General features: G+C 40.2%; 1 protein-coding gene across 3 annotated transcripts in view; it reads right to left on the bottom strand.

The window, feature by feature from the left end:
* Window positions 1-15,800, bottom strand: part of abca4a (ATP-binding cassette, sub-family A (ABC1), member 4a) — a 34,468-nt gene that overhangs the window by 1,326 nt on the left and 17,342 nt on the right. The window contains exons 14-50 of one of the 3 annotated variants that reach the window (XM_051411164.1): window positions 15,574-15,750; window positions 15,126-15,348; window positions 14,132-14,353; window positions 13,758-13,962; window positions 13,536-13,613; window positions 13,193-13,387; window positions 12,425-12,602; window positions 12,138-12,269; window positions 11,809-11,948; window positions 11,425-11,562; window positions 10,261-10,439; window positions 9,701-9,803; window positions 8,955-9,160; window positions 8,483-8,537; window positions 8,237-8,317; window positions 7,092-7,267; window positions 6,879-7,003; window positions 6,652-6,750; window positions 6,384-6,573; window positions 6,108-6,202; window positions 5,768-5,800; window positions 5,484-5,589; window positions 5,284-5,358; window positions 4,960-5,129; window positions 4,554-4,731; window positions 4,271-4,386; window positions 3,072-3,219; window positions 2,859-2,982; window positions 2,365-2,494; window positions 2,074-2,194; window positions 1,896-1,958; window positions 1,691-1,797; window positions 1,432-1,573; window positions 771-905; window positions 575-678; window positions 385-477; window positions 18-267 (exon numbers count right to left, since the gene is read on the bottom strand). In XM_051411164.1, the coding sequence (XP_051267124.1) occupies window positions 18-267; window positions 385-477; window positions 575-678; window positions 771-905; window positions 1,432-1,573; window positions 1,691-1,797; window positions 1,896-1,958; window positions 2,074-2,194; window positions 2,365-2,494; window positions 2,859-2,982; window positions 3,072-3,219; window positions 4,271-4,386; window positions 4,554-4,731; window positions 4,960-5,129; window positions 5,284-5,358; window positions 5,484-5,589; window positions 5,768-5,800; window positions 6,108-6,202; window positions 6,384-6,573; window positions 6,652-6,750; window positions 6,879-7,003; window positions 7,092-7,267; window positions 8,237-8,317; window positions 8,483-8,537; window positions 8,955-9,160; window positions 9,701-9,803; window positions 10,261-10,439; window positions 11,425-11,562; window positions 11,809-11,948; window positions 12,138-12,269; window positions 12,425-12,602; window positions 13,193-13,387; window positions 13,536-13,613; window positions 13,758-13,962; window positions 14,132-14,353; window positions 15,126-15,348; window positions 15,574-15,750 (5,092 nt within the window). The remainder of the gene's footprint in view (window positions 1-17; window positions 268-384; window positions 478-574; window positions 679-770; window positions 906-1,431; window positions 1,574-1,690; window positions 1,798-1,895; window positions 1,959-2,073; window positions 2,195-2,364; window positions 2,495-2,858; window positions 2,983-3,071; window positions 3,220-4,270; window positions 4,387-4,553; window positions 4,732-4,959; window positions 5,130-5,283; window positions 5,359-5,483; window positions 5,590-5,767; window positions 5,801-6,107; window positions 6,203-6,383; window positions 6,574-6,651; window positions 6,751-6,878; window positions 7,004-7,091; window positions 7,268-8,236; window positions 8,318-8,482; window positions 8,538-8,954; window positions 9,161-9,700; window positions 9,804-10,260; window positions 10,440-11,424; window positions 11,563-11,808; window positions 11,949-12,137; window positions 12,270-12,424; window positions 12,603-13,192; window positions 13,388-13,535; window positions 13,614-13,757; window positions 13,963-14,131; window positions 14,354-15,125; window positions 15,349-15,573; window positions 15,751-15,800) is intronic. The other 2 variants (XM_051411166.1, XM_051411167.1) reach the window with 2 other exon arrangements.

The raw sequence follows: 15,800 nt of genomic DNA, 5'->3' as shown, positions 1-15,800 counted from the left end.
TTCCTATTCTTGTTTACCTGATCAAGAGTGGTCTGCGACACTGAGTAGTCCTCTATGTTGAGCTTGTCTTTGTTAGCCAGGACCATTTGAAAGATTCTAGCCAGGGAGGAGGAGGAGATCTTGTACTGTAGAGTGTTGTAGTGTTTTTCTCTCTGGATGCATCCAGGGAAGGTGCTCTCCATGAATGCTTCGGCTGGGTTCAAGTCTGGCGCACAACCAGGCTTAGCTGCCCTGATCTTCATGGTCACCACGTAACCATCGCCGTACCTAGGTTCACATTGATCAGTTAAAGCAAAATCAAAGATCAAAGGATTTTGTATTCATTGTTGTATGATATTTTGGATAAATTTGATATGTGATATGGGATAAAGTAAAATTACTAACTTGTATTTGAGATGCTGAATAGTTCCCAAACACTTGAAGGATCCATTAACCATAATTGCTAAGCGGGTACACAATGCCTCACATTCCTCCATACTGTAAAGACAGATGGTAAAAAAGAAAAAAAGAATTCAAATCTGAGCTCATAAATATGCATGCACACACAGTTAAACACCCACACCAGATAGTTTACCTGTGTGAAGTGAGGACCACAGCTCGTCTGTCCTGAATAACACTCATGATTGAGTTCCACAGAAAACGTCTGGAGAGAGGATCCATACCTGTAGTGGGCTCATCCTAATGTACAGCAATAGTAATAACAAACACATCAACATACACACAGAAACACCTAACCATGCTCCAAGCACTGTCATTAGTGTTGGCCTTACCAGCAGCACCAGTGCAGGGCAGCCTATCATGGCAATGGCTGTGGAGAGTTTCCTCCTGTTACCTCCGCTATAGGTCCCAGCACTTCGGCCTGCGTCCTCTGACAGACCCAGCTTGTGGATGGCCCACTCTGCAACCTGAGCATAGGGAGGATAAGGGCCTCATGTTACAATTCAGTTGAACTTCAGTAAAGTAATCCTTTAACTCGATACAGGAACACAATTCAGCAGGTTTATAGATTAAAATGACACTATGTACACTTTCAAATACGCAGGGCCTCTAACTGAACAGTATTGCATTATGACTGTTTATAGTGTCTTGTGTATTTTATTCTCTGTTCAAACAAGTTTGTATTTGGTAAAGGAAGGCAGCTATTCAAACATTTGTATGTAGTGATGTCAACTGTAGTTGTATTTGGCCATTACTGAAATGATACTGCTGCTTTAATTCCTCACTACAATCCTCTCTTTATCAGACTTTATTCTGGTTGCAATTCACACACAATTTTCATTCATCACCTTCGTTTTTTTTATTATAACTTCTACAAGACGGAGAAGGAGGATGAAAAGTTAAGCTTGGGATTGTGTTAATTTTGATTTAACTTTACAGTGCTTCTTGCAACTTTTTAAAATAATTTGCGTCCTGGTGAAAGCTGCTTCTCACCCTGCTGATCTCAGCCTCTGGAACTCCACGGAGGCGGGCATAGAGGTGTAGATGTTCTCTACCTGTCAGCAGCTCATCTATGGCATCAAACTGTGGGCAGTATCCCATGTTCTGGTGAACATCCAGGATGTTGGTCAAAACACTGAAGAGTTAGGGGGGGAAATGTGAGTTAAACAATACAATTTCTGATTACAAGCCTCAAAATATCTATACAATTCTATATGGGTTACTTTCTATTTGTAAAAACAATGATACTAACCTGTGACCAGCAACTGAGGCCTGTCCTGAGGTGACGTCAATGTCTCCAGTCAACATCTTAAACGTTGTGGTCTTCCCTGCTCCATTGACCCCCAACAGACCAAAGCACTACAGAGGATTGGGAGATAAAACATGATAGATTAACAATAAAGTGGCCAGATTGTTTCCCTCTGCAGAGTAAATTGTATTGGTTTAACCACACAGACCTCTCCAGGTGAGACTCCAACACAAATTCGGTCCACCGCAGGGAGGATTGTTCCCCTGTACGTCTGGCAAGGCAAGATGAGAAGAAAATAAGGATAAAGATGGAAGTATATTTTGAGTTTAAAATATTTTATCCATTGCCCATGATTGATCATATATAAATAAATAAAAATATCTCACCTTAGACAAGTCTCGTATGCGTAAAATGTCATTCGTTTTCTCACTCCTATAGATCCGCTCTCTTTCCTCTGCCACATCTACATCTTCATCCAAAATATGAGGCTTTGGGCAATCTGATATCCTGCCAATGGAAAATTAACTATTCAGCAGATCAACTTCTACTCTAAATTTTAGACAGCAGTGTGACAGCATCCCTTCATTTTATTACGCACACTGTAATTTTCAAAAAGCAATTACAAGTAAGTACATCTGGCAAATTTGGTTTCCTAATTCAAGCTCTACTATACTTACCAGTGATCAAGGAAGAAGCGATACTGGAAGAGAATGTTAAGGATGAAATAGACATATCCCTCAAAAGCCATGAAGAATAGGTTTTTCCCAATAAAATCCCAGTGGTAGGGGTCTGGACTGTAGTCCTCACCTGAGGAAATACATAAACATTATACATCTGTAAATCACGCTTTCCCACTTTTCAAAAATTGCATTTTTCCTCGATATAAGGAAGTTTTCAATTTACAGTAGAAATAGTGATTGTAATTGTATTGTAATATTTCAGATTTTGCCCTTTCAAGTTCTCTGATTTATTCTACACTACTACAGAATCTGTTGCAGAGTTTTAGGTGCTCAAAGAGAGGTCTATAGTGCACTGCAGCTGGTTGGGGCATACATAAACATCAGATTTCTGATGCAGCCAATGACCCAACATTTATTGTGTTGAGATGGTGGAGGCTTTTGTTGCAAGAATTTGTTTACTGAACTATGAGCATGTGTGTGTTCTGTGTTACCAAAGCGAGCGTAAATATCAGTCACAGCCTGGTTCATGGCCATGTCTATGAGACCTCGGCCCAGGCAGTAATGGGGGAAGATGAGCAGTACGGCCTTTAACAGCTGGTTGAGTTTGTACAGAGCCTAGACAGAAATTAAAACACACACAAATTAGGGTGATATGGAAGATGCATGAAAGATGGAATTGACAGAAACAAGCCCGGTGGCCTTACTGTGGAGCTCTCAAAAAGATCCAGGATGAAAGTGATGGCACTGCTGTTGATGCCAATGAAGAGGTTGATACATGACAAAGAGACGTAGGCTGTGCTGGGGACACTGAATATAAAGGACATTGGGTACATCATGGGTGTCACAGACCAACTGCAAGAAAAAGGGAGAGATCAAAAAATCAAAACAACAAAAAAAGTAGTTAAGCACAATGAATATCACAATCTAATGACAATGATACTAATGACCTAACCCTATTAGGCACACTTGGTTTTTGCAAAACAGTTGTGGGCAGTGCCTGCTTATCAACTTTTTAAATCCACCTTACATGTTAACATCAATAAATCCACCACCACTCAGTCTGGAGACAGAACAGTCACCACAAAGAATAATAGGAGATTGGCAGCTTCAACTCATCTCTACACTGAATCTTATATTGTGTTTTAAACTATTGGCAAAATACAAGTAGTCGAGATGTATCGGTCAAGTTTGAAAAAGAATACAGCAGTATGAAGTTTACTATAGTATAGTATATTATAGTAAAACTAACAAGACTAAAATTACTAATAAAGGCTCCATATCCTCATTTATTATGATAAATTAAGATATGAGGCAAAATAATACAATGTTACATAAACTGATGACATTGCATGTAGCCTATAAAATTATATATTTTATAGAATATATTCCACTGCTGATATTTTGACTGTCACGGGCCCTCAGTGGTATCTCACATATAAACTGGATGATGACAAATATCTGATAAGGGAGGCATCTAAAAATCTGATCAAGACAGCCACACAATTGATCATTGTGGGAAGAGACAGAAAAAGAAAAACAGGGTAATATAACCTGTGTTACCCTGCTGTTGTGGAATCAACTCAAATATTAGGCTTTAAATTTCCTTTGATAGAGAGAATCTGTTCTTGGTTTTATCAATATTTCACAAAAATACCCTTAAAGGGTGGCATTTAATTATATTGGCTTACTACAGGAATGTGAAAATACTGAATAGCGGCCCAAAATATGAGTTATTAGCAGTGTCAGTTCAAAAGTAATAATAAACATTTTCAAACAGTCAAATTGTAGCAGGGCTATTGTGATTGAGCCTTTTTGTTTGGCCCTCATTTTACATCCTTTAAAAAAGAAAAAGAAAAAAAAGACAAGACAAACACAGTTAGACCTTGAAAAAGACAAAACCTACCCATAGAGCATTAGCAGGCTGATAAGTGGTTGCAGGTTGGTTGGCGAGGTGTAGCACTTCTTATCAAAAAAGATGAAAATTTCCACCACCATTGCTGCACTGATGGAGTAATTCAACTGGAGGAAGAACACAGTAGATATCAGTGTCTACAAAGCCGTTTCCTGAGCAAAGAGAAATAAACCTTTACCCTGGCTGCTTACAAACACCATTATTACATGCCCTTGACTATTTTTGCCATTTGCCAGGCACTGGTACATCTTATTAGATAAGAGGGTCACTGTACCATGTCCCAGAGAAAGTTGGCCATCCAGTAGACGAACGGACTGACACCACTGACAAACTGCAGGTGTTTGGCCTGAGTGACCCTCTCCTGGATTAGATAGAGGACGAAACTGGCTGGAACGAAGGACATGGCAAAGATGACACAGATGGCCACCAATGCATCCACTGAGGTGGTCAGGCTGAGGAGAGCACAGAGAAAAATCATCAGCTAAAATAGTAATAGTAAATAAGAGTACATTTTATGAGATCTAAAAAATAACTGGTGTTTTAGAGGTATAAGCTTGCTGACACTAAAGATCCTTAAAAAAACCTGTTGCTATGTATCACACCCTGGTTCCACTTATTATGTCTGTACTTTTCCTTGCAAACACCTAGAAAAAGTTCAAGTCCAGCCATTGGTCACTCACACAGTGATCTCAGAGAGCTGTTCTTTGGTAAGGTTCAGGGGATGGTTGATAGCAGTGATTCCATATTCATCCAGGTTTGCTCCTTTGGGCAGGTTTGCACGGAGGATGGCATTGTTGGCCACGTTCATGAAAGAAACCATGGCATGCCAGCCCTTATTGTTGTACCAGACCTGTGGAAAAAGAGCACTGCTGATTTATAATGTTAACAACATAGACCTGTCATCTATAAACTACAGCATTTGCTTGGTTTGTGACAAGATGATATACAGTATATTATATATAATAATTATATCATTATATATGGTGAGGCTTTATTGGACTGACCTTCACATTGTTTTCAGTCTCCATGTACCTCAGGAACGTCCCTATGTCCTTCAGCGTTTGTTTGGAGTGTTTGCCCTGCAACCAAAAACGCCCCGTTACAAAAGAGATCACTGAAGAGCGAGCTGAAGAACACACAGAAACAACAATAATAGTGCACACAAACATATGCAATGCCAGAATGTTGAGTTTTGAAGGCATACCCCAGTAACATTGAGCAGTCGTCCCAGCTGTGCTGCTACATCCTGGATGGTCCTTGGCTGCAGCACTAAAACAGGAAGCTGCCCTCCCACTGATATACCTCCATACCTGAACACCACAGAGTAAACCTTGCTGACTTTACTGTAAATCCAAATACTGCAGACCAAAACTGCACCACGCCATTACAACCACTGGAGGGAGAACTGCACCACTACACATAATACGCACTTCAAATGCAAGTCCTATTTGGACCTAACTGTAATCTGACAATGAAACAGCACATTACCTTTGTTCGTTCACCCAATATTTGCTCTTCAAGCTGGAAATAGATTTTTAAAAATACAATAAAAAAGAATGCTTAGAAACCACACATTTTAAATATCTTCCTTGACTAAAATGAACAGTTTTGTACTTTTACATTAAGAGTACTGTACATTGTATATAACATCTACACATATTGTATACATCTTTGATGTAACGGAATTACAGTTCTTCTCTTTTTGTGCAAATACAAAATATTTCAATGTTGTAATGACAATGCTTATAGCCTTGCCTACACACAAACATTTAGTTTACATTCAGTTACTGCTTTTTTCCCTTTTGAATCTGTACAAAGGATCTTATACCTGGTTCTGATGAGGGTGGGGTAGGTCTTCACCAGGTAGTCTGAGATGTTCCTGCCTGTTAAGTCCATGAGAACATCTCCTGTTGACTGGATCCTCTGATGCACAAAATAACAGTGTAGGTTTTATATTCAAAATTCAGCATTAGTGGACCTTCAAATGTATGCACAGTACACAATAGAGAGTGCTGAAGAAATTTGAGAGGGTAGATTTTGCGTGTTGTGTGTTTACGTGTGTGTATGTGTAGTCATTTTCAATATTTGGGACGTAACCACCTACCTGTGGAGGTGGCAGACCTCCAGCTCCCTCAGGACACACAGGGAGCATGGTGAGTTTCCTGGGTGTGCTGCACTGACAGTCTGGAGACGGTCTGAGAGAGCTCCATTCTGGGCCAGCCAGCATTTCTATCAGGACTGGGTTAACCAGGGGCATCTCCCACTCTGTGGTGATGTTGTTACATGGGAAATCTCTACCAATGGGAGAAACATAGTCAAACAAAACAGTCCAGAGGACAGTTAATAAAAAATCTAAATCTGTGGAGACTCACTCTAGCGGTTCATCCACCATGCAGCGTGTCCCAAAGCCAGGCTTGTCCAGCAACACTTCACCAAAGTATCTCATCTGAGCATCCATAGGGCGCTCATTACTGCGATGGACAAAATAATGAAATACACATTGCTATGCCAGAATCAGAAGAAGTATTGTACTGATTACATTAGTAAGTCTCCTAATGAGTTTAATAATGCTAGGTGACCAACTGTCCATCACGCCCACCTGAAGAAGGTGTACTGTCTCCCATACATCCAGGGACTGAGAGTCAGACTCGGATACTCTCCGAAGGGTGGAACAATCAGAGTGAATGTCAGTGCCAGGAAAACAAAACTGGCTGGCAGCACAATCTACCAAAGACAAAGACATGACTGCAATTTAAAAACCAGACAAAGTTGCTGCATTGTATTACGGTTTGCTCAATTATAGCAAGGTTACCTGGGCGAGGAAGTCTTTGTAGGAGCGTGTGGCGTGATGCAACCTCTTGATCAGCAGAGCGAAGAACTGCTTGATGATCAGACACAGGCCTCTGACCTGGTACGATCCCCTGCCGGCACTGCCTTCTGGGTCATCACCGGGGCCCTGGCCATTGGTGTGCAAAGCCCCATCTGTCTCTAGGATACAGATCTCAATTCAAGTTGCACAGTCTGACTGGTACATACAATGTAAATGCTAGATTATAGAGGCCAGCCAGCAAGCCAAGCATGTGAACAGAAGGCTAAACACTCCCTAAGCTCTACTAGCCTTGGGGATTTAATTGATCATCGTAACATGTTACCGGTGCGCCAGGGAAAGCTCTGGATCAAAATATTATGATGAATACATCAGTTGGTCACATATCCCTAATCAAAATGCCCAAGCTAAAGCTCTCTGCAGTACACTGTTGTCAGGAAAAACACCTTTGCCAAAAATATGTTTTCAGTTCAAATTGAAAAATGCTTAAAAGAATAGTTTAACATTTTGGGAAATACGTTCATGTGCTTTCTTGCTGAGAGTTGGACTGATACCACATTGTGTCTAAACAGTAAACATGAAGCTACTGCCAGTTACACTTACAGTAGCTTAGCATAAAGACTGGTACAGAAGAAAACAGCTATCCTGGTTCCGCCCAAAGATAACAAAAAAAACTTATTTTGTTATATGTCATTTAATTTGTCCAAAAACCAAAGTGTGGAAACAACACATTGTGGTTTTTACATGGTTTCAGTGCCAGATCATTTTTTGGCTGAACAGTAACTCCCTGGAGTTTTGTTATTACCCTGAGCTGAGATGTATCATGTTAATTAGTGAGCTTTAGAAGTGTTTATGGTCAGATTCTGTTCCCTTTGGACAGAGCCAGGCTCGCTGTTAATCTTTAAACTTAGCGTAAAGATAAAGTTTCCTGTTGAGTGAGGGCATTTCCCGAAATGTCAAACTATTCCACTAATTTCTCAGTTGACCTTCACATATTCTTATTCTTTAAGGTTGAATAGGTTTCTTACAACACATGAGAGACTGTACACCCTCTGAAATTACAGACATTGATATGTGTTTCCCACAACAGCAGCATTTGTCCAGAGCTGTAAGCTGAAAGCTAATGTCACCTTTTGATGGTTCCATATCAACTGCCACTCTGTTGAATCGACAGAGGCTAGTTCGAGAGATCTGTTGCAATGATTTCTTGTCTGAGAGTGTCAGAGAATGGGATACAAAGGATATAGTTCACGTGATGAGGGGTAGATGGAGACACAGCTACACATTCAAACACACAACAAATCAATAGGGTGAGAAAAAGAAGTTAAAGGAAATCGCTACAAAAACTTTGTCCTGTTTTTCTTTTCTTTTTTTACCTTGTATACATTTCCTGTTGGTTGCATTCCCATCAGCAGTGACCTTTAGGAAGATCTACAAGGAAATAGCTTATTTTATTGTAAGGACCCAAGATTAACAGATGCTCTTGATTACAAAGTCTTATGAAACAGAGCCTAATCACTGTGAAGGTGAAAGTCATGCAGTGACTATATGACAGATTGCCTCAATAAAACTCTTCTTGCATTCCTTGGTACTTTGCTCAAAAAATTGTTGTTTAGCACTAAAAATAATTTGTACTTTTATAACTAAGAATCTTTCTTATTCAGGGGCAGTCACTGTCACTTTGATCTATTGTCTCATTTCTTTAAGTCCTGGGACCACAACGTAAAATGTAAAAAGTAAATTACTTTTTTTGTTTCCCTAATAAATCACAACTACTGGTCATTGAATACAAGATGTCCAATGATTACTAAGACTGCTATCATTTCTTTTGTTATTATTTTCACGCACCTCCTCCAGCGATGTGTCAGAAACCCCGAAGCTGCTGAGGCCGATGTCCACCAGGGTTTCCTCCAGCTCCCTGAAGAGGCTAGCGTAGGCCCTGGGCTGGAAGTTACGGTTGGGCAGCAGATAGGTCAGCTCCTGGCCTATGGCCTCGATGAGACGAGCCTGTGGCACATGGTGATGGACCAGGGCTGTGATGGTCTCCATGTTACCTGGAGATGAGAGGTAGAGGATGATTTTGCCTTATTTCAACTCCCATTACTTCTTTGTTTGTTTAATTTAATATCTTATTGCCCGTCCTTTACCTCTCTTATACTAGAGAGAAGAGAATACTAAACAGATACAGCTAGGAAAACAGAATCTGACATCTGACAGGAGGTATGCAAAGTAGAAATTTACTGAAAGTAAATTAAGAGGATGTGCAAAATCTCAGCAGGGAATAAAGAAAAACACATTCAATTAGAGCATATGGTTGGGCAAAACTGCATATCCAACTGAACTTTAATGTCTACAGAGTTCCTACAGTAGTACACCGAGTACAGTAGGCACAGGGTGTTTCTAGGTGTGTTAGCACCTGGTAAAGTAAGTAGATTGACTGCAATCCTGTGTAGTCACAGTGCTATTCATCAGCATGACAAGAGATTACGCTGCATTGCATTATTACTTTAGAAGTTGAATAGACTAAAAACAGGTTTGAGGAGATGAACTGATCTCTGAAATTCACCAGATATTAATGGAACTGGTGACCTTACCATCCATCTGTCTGTCTGGGGTCTGGCTCTCCTCCTGGTTCACTTTAAACTTTGAGCACTTCGAACATGTACAGGAGCAGTCATCTGTACAGTCACAGTTGGCCTGCAGGACAAAAGGTTATAGAAAAACAAAATTTCCTTTTTGTTATATATCTCCTGCATGTATTTTTTTGCCATCTCTTAGTCTCACAGTGACTCATTTACATACAAATCACAGAGGGACTCATAAAGGTGAAACCACTGTAAAAAATGAGATGTTATCCCATCTGTTTACGCTACCACTTGGATAATTCCATTTCCATATAGACATATCGGTATGTATATTTTCTTAGTTTGTTTATTAAATAATTAGTTTATTATTAACTAAGGTTTGAAGCCAGCATTTTAGCATACTGTAGCTTAAATCCTGGCTTATAGCCAGACAAGAATTAAATTCTGGTAATATTTTAAATTCACCTTTAACCAAAATGTATCATTTAACTTTTAAAGCTACCACTCAATACTATTTAAAGCCTAATGAACACAAACATACAGAAGGCTCGATTTTCTTAAGTTCCCACCTTTGGAGTGTCATGTTTCATTCGTCGTACAAGAGTCAGGTAGAATCCAGCGCCAAAACAGTTCTTGAGGAAGATGGGGGAACCGCAGCAGTACAGACGGCCCAGAGAGATGATAGCCACCCTGTCACTCAGCAGGTCAGCCTCATCCATGTGGTGGGTGGACATGATTACAGTGCGCCCTGCAGCAGGGGACAAGGAAGGGATAAATAGAGATGTGAGAAGAGATGAAGAGAAATATGAAAGGAGAATAGATGTTTGATTATGCAGATTTAGGACATAATTTCTCTTTTAGTGCAATCAAAATCTACCAACACTGTAAAGACCTAGGCTGGAAAAAAACATTCATCCATTCATTTTAAATATAAAGATTTCAGTGCAGCTGGCCTGAATATGGTATCATAAATTCAGTATGTACCAGAATATATGATATAATTGAGATAGTTAAATTGGAAGCACCTGTTCTTTGAAATAAGACAGAGAGTCCATTATTGTATACATAACAGCTTTAGTTCAGAAAGTTACCTGTTTCTTTGGGTATCAGTTTTAGTTGTGGATAGTGGATAGTGGTCAATGATGCAATGTTTTTTGCAGGACCAAGGTTGAATCAAACCTGTGTAGCTTACACTGCTGCTTTGTTATTAACACTGCTGTGTTGTTATGGTCATGTTATTGTCAAGTCAAGGTTTAAGTATTATATAACTGTTCAAGTATTCAAGTTCAAGTATTATATAACTGTAGTTGTCAAGGTAACCTGATAATTAAAGTTAATTTGTAATACAATATTTATCAATAATCTAATACATATAGTACCTTACACATAGTCGCCTGGCTGACTAAGCACGTTTGGCAGTTATTAAAAATACAACATTTTATTAAATGGTTATTTAATGCATGAAAAATAAATTCAAGTAAATTAGAAATAATGAATTAAATTTTTTTAATTTAAATTAGTATGAATTGCTACATATTTTTAAGAGGTAAATTCTGTCTACCTCATACTACTGTAACCTTTATTATACCATTATTGTAAGTGCATGGTGATTACAATTAGAGCATAATATAAAACAGCAAAGGCTGCATATTTTAAGAAACACCTGAAAGGGTTATTTTTTGCATGACATTTGGGTTCTTTATCATCTTCTAGCCAGCAGGAGTCAGTGTTACCTGCACGGTATTTGAGCAGCAGGTCCCAGATGGAGCGTCTGGAGTAAGGGTCCACCCCTGAAGTGGGCTCATCCAGGATCACAACCTTAGCCCCACCAACAAACGCCAACGCAACTGATAACTTCCTCTGCATGCCCCCTGGATTAAAACATCATAAAGTACTGATGGTGCACATAACAGTGTGTGTGTGTGTGTGTGTGTGTGTGTGTGTGTGTGTGTCTGTCTGTCTGTCTGTTTTTGTGTGTTTGTGGTTTGCAAAATGCTAATACATATGTGCATACACCTGCATACTAGATGCGGACCATTTATTAAAAAAACTAAACTAAAAATATAACATATGCATATGCAGCGGCTTTTTTTGGACAAAGAAGCATCCAGACGGACCTGAGAGGTTCTGGGTCATTTCGTCTCTCTTGTGGGGAAGACCCAGATCCTGCAGCATGTTCTCCACCTCCTCCTCAGCCTCGGCTATTGGACGGCCTTTCAGCAGCGAGTAGAAGAGAATATGCTCTGCAACAGTCATACTGATAGGGAACAACAAAAGGAAGGGGAGGCAATAATCCAGTTACAGCTACTGTATAAAATTGTATGTAATGTTTTTGTTTGTCCGTTTGTTTGTTTTTATCACATATATATGGTGGTATAGTGGTAGTATATATAATGAAACAACACTACTTAATTATGATAAACACTGTGTGTGGAGAGTTACACACTGTTGAAAGAGAATGTTGTGTTGAGGACACATTCCCAGAGACAGACGGATGGTGTCCATGTCTGTGCGGATGTCCTTGCCGTAGATGGTGGCCGTCCCTGACGTGGGAGGGAACATACCAGTCAAGATGGACCTCGAAGAAAAGATACAAAGAGCGAGAAATAAGTGGAGTGAAACATGGTGTCCTGCAGCTACATGTTGACACTGCAAAAAAATGAATTTAAGACTATATTCAACATGTTAAGCGCTCAGCATATGGTTGTTGTGTGCAGCATGTGTGTGACATACATTGTGGTGGTCTTCCCTGCCCCATTCTGGCCCAGAAAGGCAGTAATCTGGCTCTCATAAAAGCTGATGCTAAGGCCATCCACAGCTGGTCTGGGGCTACCGCCAAACACCTTGACCAGGTCCTGGATACAAACACCTTTCACCAGATCAGCTGGCTCTGCTTCAAAGAATGGCTGACCTGCATACAGCAAAGACAACCACACCGAATACTGCTTCTGGACTGTTTGAGTATTTAAAAATATGAGGTCAGGGGATTGGAATGCCATGAGGTGTAAAGAAAACAGTTTCCATCACTTATTAACTAAGCATGAAAGTGAGCAGCTAGCAGTGTGTGTGTTCACAAATGCCAGCAAGTGCAAACACACACAAGGGCATTGAGTTCCCACACAATTCATCTAATTGTCAGAGAGGGAAAGTGAGAGCAAATAGAGAGATAGCCTCCATCCTGAATGGAGATGTGGAAAAAGAAGAAGAAGAAGTGTTTGCTTGGATAAATATTACACCAACATAATTAATAAGATGTGGAATTATTTATATGTGGGATTATGCTGTAATTTGTTCTTCAGATATCAGACAGATGCAGAGATGTTGATAAATCATCAATCAAAAGCTGTATTATATAATAATTACATCATGATAGAACTGTGTCTTCCAGGAAGTTACAGTGTAAAAGTTGTTCTGGTTATGAATTTATCAAATTACATATCTCTATATAAGGAAACCAGTTCTGTACTTCCTTACAATCTGATGAAAGAGTTATGCCTGTACCGTCTTTCTCCTGGTTCTCCTCTGCCTCATCCTGGCTCCCCTTCTCCAGCCTCTCACGCTGATCGTGGTGTTCACACGAGGCTGTCTCGTCCAGAGTCTTGGGTTTCTCCTGGTCTTGGTTTTCCTCCTCCTCTTTGTTCTGCTGCTCTCCTTGCTCTTTGTTTGCCAGGTTATCAAAGCCTTTTTTATCCAAATCTTTGTAGGAAAAAAAAGGATTTTAAAACCAACTTACAGGCTAAGATCGATAAAATGCTTAGTAGTTTAGGTCCTCTTTATTTGAGAAAAAGAGATTTTTTTAATGCACAGTAAGTAAATAGGGAAAATGTTAAGTAAGTAAGTCTACCTGAAGCTGGAGCCACACTGTTGAGCCAATAACAGGGCAGGAAGGGGAAGTAAAATGGTCGACTAATTCCATACTGTCCTGTGATGGAAAAAATATACACATACATACAGTATATAACACATGAGCTACGGTAAATATGTAAATAAATCTAAATAGTATGTGTTTTAACAGTAAAAGTTAAGCAAAGGCCTGAAAGCCTTTATTTCTCTCTTATGCACTGACCAGGAAAGACATTGTCGAGGTACCATGCCAGCACAGCATACAGTATAGTGTCTAGGCCCATCATGCAAATGGAGGTGAGGAAGGAGAACTCGTCCCCCTCCAAAGGGCTTGTTTGGATGTTGTCCCACTGCAGACCCTGGCCCTGCTCTTCATACCGTGACAGGTACTCCGTCCCGAAGCCAAAAGCCACTTGGGACAGCAGACTCTAAGGAAGAGGCAGTGGTAACATCAGTTCAGTTCAGATCAGTTTAGTTAGGCATAGTTATGATACTTCTACAATACTATATAATACTTCATACAATTATGGAACAACTAGCATGTTTTCAGTTGAAGCATGCACCCGTGTTAAAGGGATGCTGAGATGTGACACCCACCCCCAGGATCTTCATGTCCTTGGTGATGCGGTCTTGCCAGGCAAAGCAGAAGATGTGCGGGAGGTAGAGGGTGAAGTAAATGATGCCGCAGCAGGCCGCTGCCAGGTTGGCCTGGTTGAAGAAGACACTGAGGAGGAAGCACTGCATGATGGTAGCCGTAGTGAAGGTGAGCAAAAAGAGGAAGAGGATGACAGCGTTGCTGTAGTTCAGCACCCTTCCTCCCTATAGGCCAGAGACAGAAAGAAACATACAGGGTGGTGTTTTTAGTTGCAACGCACTGAATCTGCATAGGAATACCAAACATATATACTGTGGATAGAGGAAAAGGAGACGTTTATATAAATGTTTCCCTAATATAATTTGGCAGGGCAAGACACAGTTTTATTAAAAACTAAAAGTAAATGCGAAAAAAAAAACATTACTTTACACAAATGATCCACTAGAGGTCACAACAGACCATCTTACTATAATATGTCAGCTGAGTCACAGCTGACTACAAGAGCTGACTTGTTCCAAGGTACAACAGTTAATCATTGACCAGCCCATTCCTGCAATGTCTTGACATAATTCCCATGATGTCATGGTATTCACAGTTCTTTCATTAATGATTTCTAAGTATGCAGTGAGTGCAGTAACCAGTGAGCCACCATTATCAATTCATTATTTTGAGGAAAACGATCTGGTAATGATTCACAGTAAAACTGTCATATCTTGACATCAGAGACACACTGAATGAATCATTAAAAATACTCATTAGCTTCACAGGTAGATTTGAAGTGTCTGGCAACAGCTGGATTGCAGTCTAAAATGTAAAAGTAAAAATGGAAGCTAGAATTAAGGTAATCTTAAATGTGCTGGAAAAATAGTAGAGGAAAGACAACATGCACTCCACAAACTCCATCCAGTGTGATATCAGGTCAAACATTGTCTTTGTCAAAAGTGCTTGTAAAGGACAAATAAGATGACAAAGGAATGAAGATAAATCCTGCCTCACCATAATGATGGCAGTGAGCAGAGCAGTGCTAGTGCCCATCATGAGGAAGCTGTCAATAAACCAGGTGGACCAGATGACACCGTTGGTGACCCCTGTGGCCTTCAGGGTCTCCTTCAGGCGGAGTTCCTTCTCCAGGACAATACTCTTGACTATCATGGACACAGAGTAGACCCAGGCCAGTACCATGAAGATGGGGAAACATCGGTTCAGTGTCAGCATGAAGCTGGACAAAGAAGAGAGAAATAAGATGGAGGAGAGGGATTGTGGAATTGTGGGATAAACACAGTCTGTCAGGTTCACTACCAAACAAAGTAGTTAACTAAGTACTGCTAAATGATGACTGTACCTTCAAAATCAAAAGCTAAAAGAAGGTCAACAATTCTTCTATTGCTGTTAATTGAGAGTGAACTTTGTTTGAAGATATTAGATTATCATGCTTTCCACTCACAGATCATCCACATAACAAGGGTAGGGCATCTGCTGTAGGTAAACACCCAGTGGCCACTCCTTTCCAGTGTGAGTCTTGATGATCCCATGCTCTATTATGTCCTGGAGGTAAGCAAAGCCGCCCCAAACATAACGGAGGTCATCCATAGGATCAGCTCTGGGGCCAGGGTCCCAATACCTGAGCAATACAAACATGTTTAGTCTTTCAGATTATCATAATTATACTAA

Source organism: Dicentrarchus labrax, unplaced genomic scaffold (assembly GCF_905237075.1).
Source record: "Dicentrarchus labrax unplaced genomic scaffold, dlabrax2021, whole genome shotgun sequence".
NCBI lineage: Eukaryota > Metazoa > Chordata > Actinopteri > Moronidae > Dicentrarchus > Dicentrarchus labrax.
Note: the sequence above shows the minus strand (reverse complement) of the source record. Positions and strands in the feature narration are given on the sequence as shown.